This window comes from Crocodylus siamensis, chromosome 1, assembly GCF_052110815.1.
Source record: "Crocodylus siamensis isolate JL-2025a chromosome 1, ASM5211081v1, whole genome shotgun sequence".
In the NCBI taxonomy this organism is placed as follows: Eukaryota; Metazoa; Chordata; order Crocodylia; family Crocodylidae; genus Crocodylus; species Crocodylus siamensis.
The window spans coordinates 146,114,717-146,132,999 of record NC_143395.1 but is presented as its reverse complement, the minus strand read 5'-3'; the positions used below and the strand labels follow the sequence as shown (position 1 = coordinate 146,132,999).

Genomic DNA, 18,283 nt, shown 5'->3' with positions numbered 1-18,283 from the left:
CAGCCCCCTGCCCAAAGGGCAGGAAGTCAGCTGTGGTCATAGGATCCCAGCAAGATAAGCATCCAATTCACTTTTGAAGGGGTTCAATGTAGGTGCTTGAACCACCTCCGCTGGCAGACTGTTCCAGACCTTGGGGGCTCGGACAGTAAAGAAATTCTTCCTTATGTCCAGCCTGAAACGGTCTTGCAGGAGTTTGTGACCGTTTGACCTCGTCATCCCTTGGGGCACTCTGGTGAACAAATGTTCCCCCAGATCCTGGTGGTCACCCCTGATAAACTTATAGGTGGCCATCAGATCACCCCTGAGCCTGCGCTTTTCCAGGCTAAAGAGTCCCATGGCTCTCAGCCTGTCATCGTAAGATCTGTTTTCCTGACCTCTGATCATGTGCGTGGCTCTCCTCTGGACTCTCTCAAGCTTCTCCACATCCTTTTTGAATTGTGGAGCCCAAAACTGGACGCAGTACTCCAGCTGCGGCCTCACCAAGGCCGAGTACAAGGGGAGAATGACGTCCCGGGATTTGCTGAAGAAGCATCTATGGATGCAAGCCAGCATTTTGGTCGCTTTACTAGCCGCAGCATCGCATTGCAGACTCATGTTCATCTTGTGGTCAATGATGACCCCCCAGTCTCTTTCTTCTGTAGTGCTATCCAACGTAGCACTGCCGAGCCTATAAGGATGCTGCAGGTTTTTCCTCCCAAGGTGGAGAACCTTGCATTTTTGGGTGTTAAACACCATCAGGTTCTCGTCCGCCCATTTATTGAGCTTGTCCAGGTCAGCCTGGATCACCCGCCTATATTCTGGCGTGGATGCTTTGCCCCAAAGTTCGGTGTCATCGGCAAACTTGGCCAGTCCACTCCTGACTCCAATGTCCACATCGTTAATGAAGATGTTGAACAGGATGGGTCCCAGGACAGAGCCTTGAGGGACCCCACTGGTCACAGGGCACCACGATGAGTGACTGCCATCAATTACAACCCTCTGGGTCCGACCACGGAGCCAATTTCCCAGCCAGCGGATCGTGGTGGAGCCAAGGCCACAACTGGCCAGTTTGGCCCAGAGGTGATCGTGGGATACCAGATCAAAGGCTTTTTTGAAGTCAAGATATATGACATCAATCTCTTCTCCGCTGTCCAGGTGTTAGGTCACCTGGTCATAGAAGGAAATGAGTTTGGTCAAACAAGACCTACCCGCAACAAACCCGTGCTGGCTATCCCTTAGGATGTTAGCCTGGGCCAGTCCATCAAGGATGGCCTCCTTAATAAACTTTTCTAAGATCTTCCCCAGGATAGAAGTCAGGCTAATGGGCCTGTAGTTAGCTGGATCCACTCTCCTCCCTTTCTTGAAGATTGGCACCACATTGGCCTTCTTCCAGTCTTCGGGCACTACACCAGAGCGCCAGGAGTTTTCAAAGATCCGTGCCAGGGGCTGGGCTATGATGCTCGCCAGCTCCTTGAGTATCCTGGGGTGCAAGTTGTCAGGGTCGGCTGACTTGAAGGTATCCAGCTTCTCAAGATGTTCCTTCACGAGGTCAGCATTGATGGAGGGTAGGGGATCCCCATCACCCGGATCTCCCTGTCCCATAGCAGGCATGGGCGCCCCATGGGACTGATGAAAGACTGATGCAAAGTACCTATTTAATAGGTTGGCTTTTTCCTGGGCGTCAGTTGTCAGTTGCTCCATCTGGTTTAGCAGGGGTCCAACATTGCCCTTGCTTTTCCTCCGGCTCCCCACATATCTGAAAAAGGACTTTTTGTTGTCCTTGATGCTTAAAGCTAGTTGGAGTTCAGTTGCAGCCTTGGCGTTCCTGGTTTGCTCCCTTCAGGACCGGACCAGTGCAGAATAATTCTCCTTGGAGGTGAATCCCGTCCTTCATCCTTTGTAGGCTTTACTTTTTAGCCAAGGAGGTCCGCTAGGTCCCTAGAGAGCCAGGAGGGCTGCTGTGCCTTCTTGCTGCCTTTCCTCCGTGTTGGAATAGATTTAGCTTGTGCATTGAGGATTGCTTCCTTGAGAAGCAGCCACTCTTCTCGAACTCCCATCTCCCTGGGGTCATGTTCCCTAAGGGCCTGACTGACAAGCCTCTTGAGCTTATCAAAGTCGGCTTTTCTGAAGTCAAGGACTTCTGTGTTGCTGACTGACTTGCCAGCTTTACGGCGGATGGTGAAGGTGATCAGCTCGTGGTCGCAGTCACCCAGCTTCCCATCGATCACTAGGTCGCCGATTAGGTCGTCCCCTGTAGCCAGTACCAGGTCAAGCAGCGCTTTGCCTCTCGTTGGCCCATAGACTTCTTGAGTCAGGTAGAGGTCATTCACGCATCCATGTCAATGGCAGAACTCCAGTTGACATCAGTGGTGCCAGAATGCCTTTACTTTTGGAAGAAACTGAATTTAGGAATGTATGAAGATCAAAATGTAGTTGATGGAAGAAAACTTCCATTTTCAAAGAAAAAACAATATATGCACATTCCAAACCTAAGATAAAACGCCTTATTTCTTGCTTGATTCATGGAATTGGTTTAGGCTATTTTGACTAGAGAAATACTTTACGAGCTATGTGGTTAAAATAGCATACCACATTTGGGGAAATCTTGACCTTTGCTTTTGCTCAGTATTTTGCCCAGTCCTCAAAGCAATGGAAAACTTAAATAGTTTGCTATTCCAATTAATTATTTTCATGCTGCAGTATTCACGACACATACAACCTGTGCCAAAAATTGTTGATGTTTGAATTATTTATAGAAAATGTATTGGAGGCAACCCTTACAATGTAAACTATTTCATTTGTTTACTGTGAGGACTGCAGAACCAATTAGGCCCCCCTCTCTCATTCTGTCTCTCAAATCAATAACAAGATGATAGTAATGTAAGAAAACAACTTTATAACTACATTGCTAACCCAGTGATATTTATCTTCATGCCTATCCATTCACATTAAAATGTATTAAAATGAATTCACTCAATTAGTTAATTGACTATTACTGTACTGTATGTTAGACTAAAACATATATGAATCTTTCATATTTTTCTGGTGAGGTTTTGTAGGATAAATTTATACTTATCTTTCAGAAAGCTAGCCATTTAAATAAACATTCAAAATGTCATCTTTTTTATGGTTCCCAGCAAAAGGTATGATTTCTGTTCTTAGACTGATTATAAAAAAATCTCTTTTTCTTCAACTTCTTTCATATCTGTCTATAGATGTATATAATAAGGGATTTTTTTTGATGCTATCTTTTATTAGGCCGACTGTACAGTTGAGAGAGATGTTAGACAAGGTTTTGGCAACAACGGCACTTCAGCCCTACTAGAATTGTATACAGCATTTATCACTGTTATATCTGATGACCTCTGTTCACTTATTCAAGAGATGGGATTCAAGTTTGGAACTCTAGGACCAAATACTAGATCCAAATCATCATGGCTAGTGACTGTCTGTCTCTCAATGAACTTTAAGACTTGTATCTACATTTCACAGCTTTGCCTAATTTCTAATGCACACCAAAGGAATTTATAGGAGACAAGCATTTTCTCGACCCTTTTAGTTCATTCTTTGGTCTTGCTGATTCTCTTCCTCTACTCTTGTGCATTTTTGCCCAAACAAAATTAGGAGAGTGGAAACCTTTCTTTTCCACTCTCCTAATGCCTCTTCATCCCTTCCCTGCCATTCACAGTCCTCTAATCTTGTGCCTCCTTTCTTTCACCATAAAGAATCTCATTTAACTACCTGATAAACATGTAGACATCTGCCCCAAAGCTCTCCCCTTCTACTCTACTCCTAATCTCTCACTCTCAGTCCTGTCCCTCTGGATCCTCATGTTTACTCTTGTCACCTTTGCTCATCCTCACATTGCTTTCTTTATCCAGAACTTTCCCACTGAGGTCATCTTTTCCTTCATCTTTTTCCTCCCCTCCTCCCCCCGCTTCCCAAGCTCTGTTCTGCAACAGAGCCCTTTTTTCCTAATTTGGCTGAACTCCTCTATTTCCCTTCCTGCTAATCTCTCTTTCACAGAAATGTAACTTGGCTTTATCCCATGAAAGGACCCCTTTCACTTGTCTCCAGTTATTTACAAGAATCTGCTTTTCTTTACAGAGACCCTCCTGATCATTTTGCAACTTCCAAAGGACTTGAATCTCTCTCTCTCTCTCCTCTTTCTTGCTTCTGAATCTGCAAACTTTCCTTGTCCTATCAAAGCCACCTCTGCTTTTTCTACAGTTGCCACCTCTGCTTTTTCTACAGAGCTCCCAGTTGCCTTGTCACCCAGCATTCTCAGTTTGGCTCCCTTTTCTCATCTAACTTTGACTCTATGAGTTTTTCATCTTTTCCCTTCTAAAATTGGCTGTGTCCCTAAGAGGGTGCTTAATCTGGCTCTCAGAATTGTGGTTTGGAGTGTTAGCAGCATTCACAGGTATTACCTGACAGGGGTCATTATGTGAATGCTTTTGCTATGGCCCTCATAGCACAAGTATGGCAAACCACGACAAAGATGGTGATGTCTGAACTACCTTAGTATGGGAGTGGAATGCTCCAAGGAAGTAATGAAGAAGTGGGACTATATCGTTGGTTAAACTACCTGCGACTACAGCACAGAGCTTCAGTGCCCACTGCTTTAAGGTGCATGTACAATGAAAGCCCTCGCAGAGTACAATAAACAAGCACAAACATGTGTAGCAAAATGGTCAAATGTTGTGTAGAGACACAAGAAGAAGATTTGGCTCTTGCTTAGCCAGTGCTTTTAGTTGGCTGTGCCCTTAATCTCAGCTCAGTTCTTCATCTCCCTCTCCACTGCACACCTTGCACAGATATCTTTGGACTTACATCTTCTTCTAGCTGTGTTTCACTGTGGGAGGCCATTGATATGCCAGTGGCCTTACTGCTGCCCAAGCTGTTTAAGGCAGTTGTGCTGACTCCTTCTCAGAGCCCATCATGTTGTTCTTCCTTCAGGACAGCAGAGAATGGGCCTACACCAACTATGTGTATGCCTTACTAGGACAGGGCCTGTCTTTTGTGTGTTGTCAACTTTGTTACTGCCAGGCACTTAACAAATGACAATATTGGTTTCCTTCTAAGTAACTCAAAGGCAGCCTGTTGAGCAGGGTAAGGCACTTCAGTCAGGACATGTCACAGGTGACAAAGACATTAGTGTCTCGTGTTTATCCTTTCCCCTCTTGACAGATGTGATTCCATGTGCAGGTATGGGCTCTTTCAGCTTGGACACTTCTGGCAGATGCTCCACAAGGGGCAGTACACCATAGAAAATTACCCTCATGCTTCAAATGGCTATTTCTGCTTTGCTGCTGTTCTTGATCATCATTGTCTGTGTCCTGAGCTAAGCTCTTTCAAGTGTGGCTCCCCAAGAGCCAGTCATCTCCATGTTTGGTCCCTAGAACTTAAATGATGGAGGCGGCAAGTGAAAGAGGAACAGAGAGTGTGTGTGGTGGGAGGAGGGACACCCTGGCCAGACCTGGCTCACTCTCCCTTTCAGCATGCCCTCTCTGCCACCATGTGACATAGGGTGGGTGCTGGGCTACATGGCCCTATGGTCTGTCCCAACAAATGGCAGTTCTTTGTATTATCCTAGAAGCAGTGATAGGCTTAGAGATTCCTAGGGACAGGTGCAGGTGCTCAAGCCCTAGTTGAACCTCAGCCTCGACTCCCTGCCTCCCAGCTGCTCCAGACCCGGTGTAACCTTGCCCACCCACATATGAAGAAGGGCCCTCTGGAAAGCAATTACTCCTAGGCTGCTTTCAGAGGAGAGATCCCTCAAGTCCCCAGCCTGCCTACCAGGGCAAGGGAGTATGACACACTTCTCCCCTCCCCTCCCCTCCCCCGCCCTTACTATTTCTCCTCCTCCTCCCGCCCTGCGCCACGCGATTAGCCCACATTCTAGTACTGCCCCCCCTTGCCTAATCTCATTTACTCCGAGGCTGCTGCCAGGTCTGCAGGCAGCTGCAGTTCCTTAGCTGCTTTTTTTTTGGCCCAGAGCGGCAGCAGCAGCAGCAGGAGGAAGAGGAGGCTGCGAGTTGCCTTGTGGTGGAGCGGCAGCAGCAGCAGCAGCAGCAGCACCTTTGACGTCCCATTTCCCCACGTGACGGGCAGCTCCATTCCAGGGAGGGAGCTGCAGCCGCTCCTGCAAAGCTTGGCGGGGGGAGGTGGGGGGAGTCGCAGCCTCGGCGGCGGCAGCAGCCCTCTGTCCGCATTGTTTGTGTGATGAATGATCAGTGCCTCCCTCCGCCTGCTGCCGGCTGACACCCGCCGCACGGGGCACGCGGGGAGGAGAGCAGCGGCTGGCGCGGTGCAGTGACCTTGGCCCAGGAGGTAAATAAGCAGGGCGGGGAGTGTGTGTGTCTGTGTGGGTGCGTGAGCGTGTGTGTGTGTGTGTGTGCGTGTGTGCGCGTGTGTGTGCGCGAGTGCGAGCAGGGCGCTCGGGCTCTCCCCGCAGCCCCGCGCCGGCTGGGGCTCTGGTGGCGCTCTCCGCGGTGCTGAAACCCGTCCCCGGTGGCGCTGTCCTCGGTGCTGAACCCCCGGGCTCGCCGCAGGGCAAAGCCTCCCCGACTGCCATTTGCTGCGGGGGGGCTGGACGAGGGGAGGACGAAGGGATCATCGGCCGACTCCCCTCCAGCGGCCACCCTGCGGGTACGCTGCTCCCCACGACAGCTGGGGGACAAGGTCGAGCTGGACCCCGCCATCCGGCTTGCTGGGTGGTCCGGGGATGGAGCGCACTCTTCTCACACCTGCCTGGTTGCAAAGGCAGAGCCTATGCAGCCTGCTTGGGGGTCCTGCTCAGTGCAGCTCCCTGCTTTCCTGGGGACTGGGGACTGGGGGCGGGGCACAACAGGACTTGTGAGGGAGTAGGGATTTGGCCACCAAGTAAGGAGAAAAGTAGCGGGTGGTGGCCAAGCAGGTTTGTGTGGCTCTGGGAGGGCACACGTGTGCTGGGGGATGATAGGGGGTAATGCCTGAGGCTGATCAACCCCAGGTGCACTGGAGAGGGGTGTGTGTGGAATCAGCCCCAACGGGAATAATTAGCAAGGGGAGCCCTTTGCAAAGTGTAGCGGGGAGGGGAGGTTGGAGCCAGGCAGACGACCCAGCATCTATCCTTTGTGGGGGGAAGGAGAGAAACATTCGTGCATAGCACTGCCTGACAAGAAGCTATTTGAAATGGCAATTTATTTATGGTACAAATTAAGTTAACACTTTACACGAGCTCATTGTCTGAAGGTGATGGGGGGCAAGAGCAGCAACGAGTTATTTGGCTGCTTCTCCCCCCTCCCCACCCATATAAATATCTGGTTGGAGTAAAAGCTCACATTGCTGCCGCTGCTAGCGTGTTGGTAGGGAGGCAGCTCTATTAATCAATCACTCGTGGGGGGAAGGAGACCCGTAGCGATGTCTCATTGAAACCACTCTTTTGCCTTTTGCAGTGGCAAACCGCTCCACACAGCGTTCAGCAGAGGATCACATCGCCGGGACATGGCGCAAGGAAATAATTACGGGCAGAGCAGCAACGGGGTGGCTGATGAGTCCCCGAACATGCTGGTGTACAGAAAGGTAGGAGGCTCGTTCCGCATCTCTCCCTGCCAGCCCCGGGGGAATGCAGCTCGAGGGCAAGTCTAGCTCCTGATTTTATGCCCTGTGAGACAGCTGATGGCATTAACCCTTTGCTCCACGTCTCTAGATCTAGGCTGCTGCTGTTACTTATCCTGAGCGATTTCAGTGCAAGATCAGCTGATATCAGCTCTCGGCTGTGCTTCGGATTCTCTATTGTGCGCGATGTGTGCTTAAGTGCAGGACGTTAGTGGCAACAGTACACAGGAAAAGCAGCTCCAGAGTCTGGTTGCTGCTTCTCTGCTGAATTTTAAGGGGGAAAAAAATCGAACCTGTTGCTCTACATTTTTCAAATGCATGTGCTTCTGCCAACTTTAATATGCATTTGAGAACATTGGTTCCTTAATTCATGTTTTGTGCATTCATTTGTGTTAGCTACATCTTACATAGTTCAGGTGGGTGTCCTACAGTATTTGTTGTGGTTCACCTGCTGCTGCTTTCATAGCTAGATGCAAATGTTAACTTCACCTGGAAGACTGGTAGAAGTATTCGATTCTAAAATTGTTTATTTGTGAAATGAGAGTAAATGCTTTTCAAACGCATTCTCCCTAAAAGATTTGGCTAACTCATTTAGATGGACATTTGCAACACCTATACAATAATTTTAACAGAGTGAATTGATACCTGATCTGAGGAAAAAATATAAACGTAAACTTGATCTATGTGCCATTGCGGGCATTTTTAAAATGGATGCTCCAAGGGTTACTTCTTTGAATAGATTTCTGAATATAATAAATGTTTTAATAACAACTTCGATAAACAAACTTCCAGACATTGAATTCCAATAATGGGATTTATTTGGCTACTGTGCTTCAATTAAAGTGGTTGCTTGGGGAATATGAAATGGGTTAGTGGAAACAAACTATATTTAAACCAAGGGGGCAGTGCTCTATTTACCTGGGAAATGGTCTTCTTGAGTAAATGGAATTAAATTATGATTATAAGAATGAAAGATTGAGAACTCAGATTAATGGGGCAAAAAATGCTTTTTTATATGTCTGAACTCAAATGCATAAGGATTAAGCTACACATTTACTCTCAGAATTTAGGTGCATAATCAACACTGCCATACAAGTTGAACATTTTTGCAAATGAACTATAATAGAAAACAATTAACATATTCTCTGATTAATGTTAACACCACTTTAAAGTGAAACAAACTGATATGTCACTAATAATTCTGGCAATTTTATTTTTTCTTTCCAGAAATTAGAAATCTGTTTGTCATACTGAGATATATTGCATGCTTTTCAGTTTTCAAAGATGATGCCGACTTCAGTGAAATTTATGGAACTTGGGTGCTAAATGTGAGTTCAGTGGTTTAACCTCAGTGGTCTGATTTTTTTTTTCTCAAAAGATCTTGGCCATAGCACCTACAATTTATACACAGCTGTAGTCATTGGCGTCTCTTGCTGGCAACTTCTAAATTATACAAAAAAAAAAAAAAAAAAAAAGAAGTGTATGCACTGCACATGTACCTACAACCATGAAGAAATAGTTATTGAATATTCCTTTCTAAAACTTTGCATATACTTGTATTTGAATCCATTCTCTCAAATGCCTAATGTTTAAGTGTACTGCATATATAGTAAAGAGCTATGCTTATAAATAGGAGAATTATGTAATATTTTTCATCTGCATGCTGGATGCAGTAAGTATTACATAGGATACCCCAAAATAGTTGGATATCATAGTATAATTCTTTAAGACTTATTGCTGCACTCAAACATGGTTTTGACCCCATGGAATTGATTATTTTCATATTTGTTGTTTCTGTCTCATGCTGGAAGCACTTCTCTTCTTTATGTAGGAAAGCATATATGGTGTTCACTTACTTTATAACTTCTCTGGACATGTCCCCAGAAGTGGGAATGCATGTTTCCCTATCAGTGGCACTTGTCCCTGGGGAAGGTTTTTGCCTTGTGTGCTTTAGCACACAGCATGTTGCCCTGAGTGGGGTAGGGCAGGCTGGAGTCAGCAACTGTGCTGGCCCCCACAACCTTACCTGGGGGCCTCCAGGAGCTACAGCCAGGGTGCTCCTTCAGCAGGTAGCCTGGCTGGCAGCCAGAGTGTGGCTCTGGTTGGCCAGGCTCTGGTTTTGGGTGGCATGTGCTACTGCTAGGAATACCACCCTATGTTTTCAGGCATGGGTTTTTTTGACCCTGGGACTTCCTGGAACACCTGCATGTGTGACGTGTGTATGTGTCACTACAGTTGGGTCTGCAATGCCACATGTCTGTGCTTGTCTGGAAGTGCACTCTATGTTGCTGGGGGTTTTTTACGATAATTAAGTGGCCAGGCTTGGTAAAATTTGTGTTTATCTTGATTGCATTTCTGTTTGGCTAAAATGCAATGAATGTTAAAATACATTGATTGTTGCATCTGATCAACTCCTAATTTTCTAGGAATGTTCTAGCTGTCAGTGGCTAGAACCCTACTGCACTGGGAGAGGAACAAGGAAAATGAAGTGGGGGATAATGGAAGAGACTGTTTTCCTGATTTTAGTTTAGTAGAGCCAAAGCTTCAAGTACCTCTCCACTTGTTCATAGCTTAAGTAACCAAGTGGTGGCACCCATTACCACCTTCCAGAAAAACACCTTTATCTCATCTCTGCCCGTACTTCTAATAAATGTTAACACCCTAACACCCAGACAGGTAGAAGCAAAAAGATAATTGTGTGTTGGCAAGAAGGGAGTGGAGGGGGTGTGTAGCACACAGAACCTTGTGGGAGGATATTTAGGGATTTTAGTAAGCTGGGAATATGGAAGATGGGCATCTGTTGTGCACCAGGGGAAAAGAGGATGAACACAATCATTGGTATGGTGGGAAGAGCACAGAGAACCTTTGTTATGAGAAGTGAGGTGAGGTAGTATGCAGGGACTCTCTTCAATATATAGGGAATGTGGAGAAACTCTGAAATATGAGGCCATCTTTTCATGTTCTCTTTATGTATTTTAACTGCATGCAGTGTAATGTGGAATAGGCTTGTTCCTTTGATCCCTTTTATTATTCTATTTGACCTGCCAGACTATATTGATTGTACTGACAGGTACCAGAGTCTTGGGAGAAAACTGCTAATATTCTTTCCTGAGGTCCTGCAACAATGTTCCAGGAAACAAGCAACAACGTAATATTTCATAGTGTAGGTGTTTTAAAAAGCACAGAATTAAAAAATGATCTCAACCTAAGCACATTTAGTACAACTTATGTCATAAGTGTAAAAAAGAGGCTTTTAAAACCCAAGTCATTTGATTTCAAATATATTACTAACCACCTTTTTAATTTTTTTGTTAGTAACAGATACTATATCGTAAGATTTTCATAACTGGAGAATGAAGTGTTCCTCCATATTTCCAAAAAGATAATGGAAGCAATTATTAAATCTTACTATGTTTTGCTGTTGTATTAGAGATTAATGCATTGTGATGCATAAGAATAGTGCTGGCAAATTTCTGAAGGGCCATTTTTTCCAGTTAACAGCTACTTGAAAATGAGGGTAAAATTTGGAGTTGCTTGGCTTGTGGATGACTGAAGAGTTACAAATAAGAGTCATTTCACATTTGAGTATTATGGCTTAAATGTTTTTCTCCAACATGTTATGCAGCCTCACTGTGTGGGATAGCAACCTGATATTTGTTCCCTCAAGCAGAGGATGAAACATATAATATGTCTTGTGGTAAGGAAGAGGCAGAACTTGGCTGTAGTGACTATGAAACAAATTCTTTACAGGAAACAAACACGGTCTTTTACTTTCCCCTGGCCCTATAACTCTCAGCCAAATTTTTATGTTGTATAAACTAGAGTGTGTTGCAGCTCAGTCTCCCTGGACATTTTTACATGTTCTGTGGGATGTGGCATTGGGCACTGTAATTAGCAAGCCTTGCTAATTAAAAGTGCCCACATGTCACGTGTATCAGTGTCCCTGCGCTAAAAAAATATTGATGGGGCACTTTGAAATAAAGCTAATTGAATATGTTTTATTTCAAAGCACCCCAGCACCATTTTTTCAGCGCAGAGATGCACTGGGACCCTAATGCACATGATGTGGAAGACTGCCAGAACACATCAGTTTCCACGCTCCAGCAGACTCAATTAATTGAGTCTGCTCTGATGCACTGGATTTTCAGCACATCAGAGCAGGCTCTGCACATGTGTACAGGAGCCCCCTAAGTCCTAGCCTACTCAAGTTAGGAAAGAGGTGGCAAACTTCTTGGCTAACTTGTGGCACAAATGTCACAGGCAGCTTCCCTATGTGGCACACAGATGATCAGGGAGGGGATCAGCAACACAGCAGCAAATGGGGCAGGAAGCAGAAAGCAGAGCAGGAGATCAGGCAGAAGAAAAGGATTGGAGTGGCAATGGGGGGGGACTAATTTGTGTCATGTTTTTCAGAAAGGTTGGCCCCCACTTTTGTATAAGAAGCTTGAAATGGATTGATTTTATAAAAGGCCACAAGTAACAATGTTTGAACTGGAAATTTGCTCTGAATCTGAATTGTCATGAGGTCAGTTGTGTTGGGAATTACCACTGAAATTTGACAGTCACAGAGTGACCTGTTTTTCGAAGGTCTGAAACTGATATCCAAAACTCCATGGCCTAGAGATCTAGCAGGTTTTTTTTCCATGAGGGATGCCATGTCTTTAACAAACAGCAGATTTCATAGCATTGTCATCCATAGTTAAATTTACAGGTAACTGATGAGTTAAAGAGTTGGAAAAAGATGGCTCGCTGGTGCTGACCAGAGAACATAGGAGACATAGTAGCACAGAATGACACGCATTTGATTTCACTGTCTTCTGACAGTGTTCTCTATACTTGTGCACAGGGAAGATACAGTTTTTCAGATTTGAAATCTGAATCTTTTTTTAATGGAAAATGAGGGCAAAATATTTGTTAAATGTATAGCATATGGATACCTATGAAATAACTTATCAAAATCAGTGCTTCAAAAGGCAGTAACACAACTAAATAGTTCCTTATATCATTCTCACTCCACCTCTGAAGATGCTTGCTTGTCAGGGTTATTGCACCTCAGGGAATACTTCTTCTTTTAATAGAATGTCAACTGTATTACTCTTTGGATGTCAGCCTAATTATAAAATAATGAAATGTGACATGTAACTGGTGCTGACACACCTTAGGAGAAGGCCTAATTTTTTTCCCTGCTATTGGCCTGAGGCAAATATGAACATGTTTAAAAGTATTGCTTTTATTTCCTTTCATGCAGTCTATTTCAATCAGTAGTTAAAAGATGAATTAGAAGATGCAAGACACTGGCACCTTTTTTGTTTGAACATGAAAACTTATTCTTATAGGATACTGAATTCTCAATAATACATTCAATTATTGCTGAAAGTTGAACTGTAATGGCTAATACTGGATTTCTATTGGCTCTTACAAAGTTAAGTTGGCAGAGCTTAATTCTAAAAATGTGACACATACACAATAATATTTTATTTGAAATCAGACATTTTTTGAAGAAGCAGGATTTGTGGACTTATATCACAAATACACATACCTTATAGCATACATTTTGATTTTGTAAACTTTCAATTTTTAAAAATTAATTATGGTAAGTTTACTTAGCACCCTATCCTCTTGTGAGAAGAATAATAATTCTGCTGTAGTGTAGGCACAGGCCTGGGAATCATGAGGTGTGGTTTATATTCCTGATTTCTTTTTATATCAGCAGGGCAAAAGCATATGCTTACAGTCTGTGTCTCTACCTATGAAATGGAAATAAACCTACCTTTCTAACTGACATGGGTAAAATGTGGATGGCTTCTCATTGCAGTTTTGAATTATTTTGCATTACTGAATTTCTCTGCTTGGGATAGAAGCTGTCAGGGAGTCAAGATCAGGGCCATATTAAGGCATTATCACTACAAACAAATGCTTTGGTCTCTGGAAGCTTGTGAGGCCATCAGAATCTTAGCTTTCATTATTAAAACTGTTTGTATTTTCCCAGTTGTAAAGAGGACCTTGAAAACACAACTTAAGTGAAACTGATGCAGTGACATCTGCCTGAGTCTGCAGATCACTTGGATTAACCACTGTGAACTCTGGTGTTCATTGGAATTGGTTTAACTTTGAAATCTGTTGTTCTGGGGTTCGCCTTTGCAATACTTCTCTTTCCCCCCGCCATCCACTCTCCTTTCCACCTGCAACAGAAACTTACAGGGTGTTGAGGTGGTACATTTTTCTCCTAGCTCAAGCTTATAGCAATAATTGCATGACTTCTTTTTGTATTTAGAAGTAATCAAAACACAGTGTTACAGTCTGCTAGGCCAATGTCACAGGCATGTCACTTTCTTCTTGCACCCAATGTGAGCAGTCCAAATATTGTGTGCGCGTATTTTCATTTCTGCATTGTCATTTTTTAGTCTCTCTGCTTTTCCTCTTTGAAGCATTCTACATTAGTTACTATGGAAACAATGATGCTATTGATAGTGATGTGCAGTATAGAGTCAGGTTTTTCCCTTGAAGTTTAAAATATGATTTGTGGAACACAGGTGTTTGCATGACATTTTCATGACTGCATGTTCTACACTGTAAGGTTTGGAGGATTCTCAAAAACACAAGCATAGGTGCCAATAAGACTATAAATAGGAAGTTCCCAAATAAATGCAACTGCTTACAATTTGAGCATGACAAACCAGTTTTTAAAAAGTGCATCTGTAATAGGAGATAGAGCAGACCATAATGTCAGCACCATTAAGTCAACACACACTAAAAAAAAAAAAAGACTCATAGGTTCCAGCCAACAAATGCAAATTTTAGGTAAATCAGAAGAGGTTAATGCTCTAGGTTAACCTTTTCATCAAGTGTGCTGCCATTTAGCCCTGTACCCTACCTAAGGGCCACTCAAACCCCTTTCCCCCACTTGATCTGTTGCTGCTCTTTCTGCTTCTTGCCCTGTGCTCCCTGCCTGATCTGCTGCTTTGCTTTGTGCTCCCTGCCTGATATGCCACTGTGCTGCCTGTCTCCCCCACTCCCCATACAGGCTGCTTGGGGAATGCATGCTGCAGGCTGACCCCCCTGGGTTTGATGCTATCTCAAACTTCCTTTCAATCCTATTTTGTATCATGGAACAGTTATACAAAGCAGGATTCGAAGTAGTGAAAACTGTATTTGCAAGGGCATCAAAATGAAGCTTTTACAAATATGACAAAAAGGAGCGATAAGTAACATTGGGCATAGTAAAAAAACAAAACAAAACAAAAAGAAAGCAGGATAGTCTTAAGGGCAGTAGCACTAAATGGAAGGGTGCAGCACTAATAAGAGGACAACACAGATGTACAGGGGACCAAAGGATAAGAATAATGAAAGGAAATGCAAAAAATCTGCATGATTTGGAAAACAAGTGGGCATGCTGAGGAGTTTAATAAAAACATATAATTTATTTATAATAAATAAATACAATCTAATAAAAGATATCGGATTTACCCAAAGAACCTTGTCTGCTGAGGAGTGAATCTCCATCAGGTGTTAAGCAAAACATTGGGGGCGGAAGTGCACTAAGTTGTAAGAAAGTGAATCGAATGAGACTCCTGAAAGGGGCAGGGGAGGGGGAAGTGAGAGAAGTTTTGACCTCTGCAACTGGGAGACTGGCAACGTTCCAGTAATGCTAAGCTTCTAGCCTTCTCACAGTAGCAGAGGGAAGAACAGACTTGTGGTTGGCAGAAGCAGAGCAGGCACTGGAGAGTCTCAGAACTGGGGGCAAGAACTAGGGGTACAGCCATGGTAAAGTAGGGGTACAGCCTTGGCTGAAGTTTGTCTGAGAAATTAGTTTGGCTGAGGAAGCAGGTAGAATTGCTGCAATTGCTTTAATCGATCCTGGCAAAAGACCACTAGACACACTAGAGAATACAAGAAAGCTCTTGACTGAAAGAAGCTGAAGCCTGTATTGTGTTTCCAAAATAAAAAAGTGTAGCAAATGCCAGAACCCAAACCGAAATATATTAAAGTTGGATAATTTCAATATCTAGTAAATGTATTATTAAAGTGTGGTATAAATAAAATAAATAAACAAAACTTAGCCATCAAATAGTTAAATTGGAGAAGCCCGCAGTTAACTATGCTTTGTTTCTGTTCATATTATAATATCTCTATTTTCTTTCAAAGCATAGCTTTAGGGCTCAGCTTCAACCTGATAATTCTGTTGCTCTATAGAGGTAGACAGTCCTTTTCCTCTGTTTAGACCTAGTTTTCTACCCCTGTTTTGGAAGCTTTGTTTGCAGGCTAGTTTTCTATGTCTAATTCAGACTGTGCCTACTATTATAGGGCCTTGTAGTGGAGATGAGTCTATATTTTTGGGCTGATTTTTTGAATCCTAGAACTTCAGGTTTGGGTTCCTTATGTGGAAAGCTCCATCGCAGAATGCTATTGTGGACCATGGAATTTCATGTTGATTGTCCAAGGTTTTCCATACTTTTTTTTCTGTGCTCAGTATGAATAATGAAAGCTCCTTGGATTATGGAGGCAGGTCAAAATTTTAGAGAGGGATGTGCTATTTTCACTTTTAATTCTTTTTTTGCTATAAGAATTTATAGAAAAAAACAGGAATTGTTGACTCTTCCTCTTAATATAACCCTGGTAAGGAGTGCCTTTGTGAAAGGAAGTAGACAGAAAATATGCAACTATTATTACTCCAGATTCTGTTAAAAGTTGTAATGAACTGCCTTAGCTCAATGCATTTATTTTAAGACAATATTTTAATTTCAATTTTCCTAGTCCAGATAATGGCTATTATATTTGTAGCAAAATATTCACTGCCTTCCAAGGCAAATGGAGTTAACTTATCATAGACTTTCATAGTCACTTCCTATGTGAAAAGCTTCAGGATGAAACTTCTCTTGAGGAGATCCCTGTGAGAATTACTCCTATTCCACTAAAGCAAAGACAGAGAAAGCCATGCAGAAATCTTCCTGAAATCTGTTAGATCCCCTTAGATCTATGCAGATCCAGGTGGACCCATGAGAGCACCTGCAGCCCCCTGCAAAAAAAAAATAAGAAAAGAAAAGGTCAGGCTTGCTGACTCCTTCTATCATAGCAATGATTTGTATTTAGGGCTAGAAGCTATAGTCCTGTAGTAGGAACATTGTGGGAAGTCCCTGGGGATCTAAGGTTGTACTGACACTTGTGTGTGACCTTGGACAAGTTTTATCCATTTCTTCCTCCCCACTTCGCAGAATCCAGCCTGAGTAGAAACCGTAAGCTCAAAGGAAGTAGGATGATGCCATACAGAAGAGGCATTGCACATGGAAAATCTCTTTACACTCAGCTGGGGGAAGGGAGACAGGAAATATTCATTTATGCTGTCAGGGTCCACAGAGGTGTTAGGCCTAGTGGATAAAGCTAGGGGTCATTACAAGTATAACTAGTCAGAGGAGCAAGACAAGGGTTCATATGCCAAGTCAAGGGGTTACTAGAAGCAGATGTCTGGAAGCAAGCTGAAGTCAAACTTCGGTTCTGAAGTTCAGGGACAGGGTACGTAGACAGGAATAGATACCCAGGAAGTCATATGAACCAGAGCCACACACAGACTAAGGCCAGGTTCTTGTGCAGTAGGGGCCAGGTGCTGCAAGGGCTCCTTAAGAACAGCCTTGGAGCCAGTGAGCTGGCTCAGGGTCGGTGGGCCCTGCTTAGGTGGTTGTTGGTCTAGTTGCCTGGCTGCAGTACAGAGGCCTTACCTAGGCCATAACATAACATAACATAAATACCACAAACAAACTTCAAAGCAACTAAAAAGAAAAGGAGGAAATATTTACTTCTGCTGCTTGCACCCTTGGTAATAATCCATATGCTTATTTTCTTACCTTTTTCACCATCACAGACCCCAGGGTACTATTGGGGGGATGTTATGCATTTCTTCCTCATCATGATCTACTGGATTAGGGTGTGTTTCTCTGTGACCTTTTTATATGATCTTTTATCAGATGAGAGACTTAAATATTCCTCATACCCTAACCAATTGCGGTTTAGATTGTGTGTTCTTTTTTTTTCAGTGTCTGGAATATTAACCTGGGAAAACCCAGTTTTCTTGCATGCTGATTGTTAATTTATTCATAATTAACCATAATTTAATCGTGAAAATGTTTGTTTTACTATGCATTTGCATATATAATAGTCTCAGCCCCAGGCACTTAATTTTTCTTAGCATGATATCTTGCAACATTATTGCAACACATCTTCAACACTAAGTTTTGCCCTGACGATATTTATCTATAGCATTTATTTCCCTACAATCTATGCAGGACTGTCAAAACAAATCTGAAATTTCTTGTGCTTGGAGATTCCATTTTCAAATAACAAATTATTTTGGAAGATAGCTTTGTAGTTTCATTAGATGCTCTAAATTCAGGGGAGGGTGGAATCTTATCGCATTCTTCCATTATAGATAGCCCTTTTGACATAGTGTATTATCAGGATGAGCAGGATGAATAAATGCTTTATCTCACTTCATGTGAGAGATACAAACTTGAAACAGTTAATAAGTAAGATTCAGTTTGATTTCTACTTGTTCATTGAATTTCCATGGATTGTCAACACATATGACATGTTGATCCTTGATTGGGCCAAACTGTTACTGTCCGTGGTGTTTCTTACCACCTCTGTGGAAACTACACATCAGCATCTACAATGGAAAAGACACCAACAATTAGCAACTGTTGTCTATTTA

General features: G+C 43.4%; 1 protein-coding gene across 3 annotated transcripts in view; it reads left to right on the top strand.

The window, feature by feature from the left end:
- Positions 1-6,154: 6,154 nt before the first annotated feature.
- The window catches only part of RGS7 (regulator of G protein signaling 7), a 500,495-nt gene continuing 488,366 nt past the window's right edge, over positions 6,155-18,283 (top strand). For all 3 annotated transcript variants that reach the window (XM_090031504.1, XM_090031503.1, XM_090031505.1), the window contains exons 1-2: positions 6,155-6,312; positions 7,419-7,545. In XM_090031504.1, coding sequence (XP_089887630.1) covers positions 7,468-7,545 — 78 coding nt within the window. In that variant the 5' untranslated portion in view covers positions 6,155-6,312; positions 7,419-7,467. The remainder of the gene's footprint in view (positions 6,313-7,418; positions 7,546-18,283) is intronic.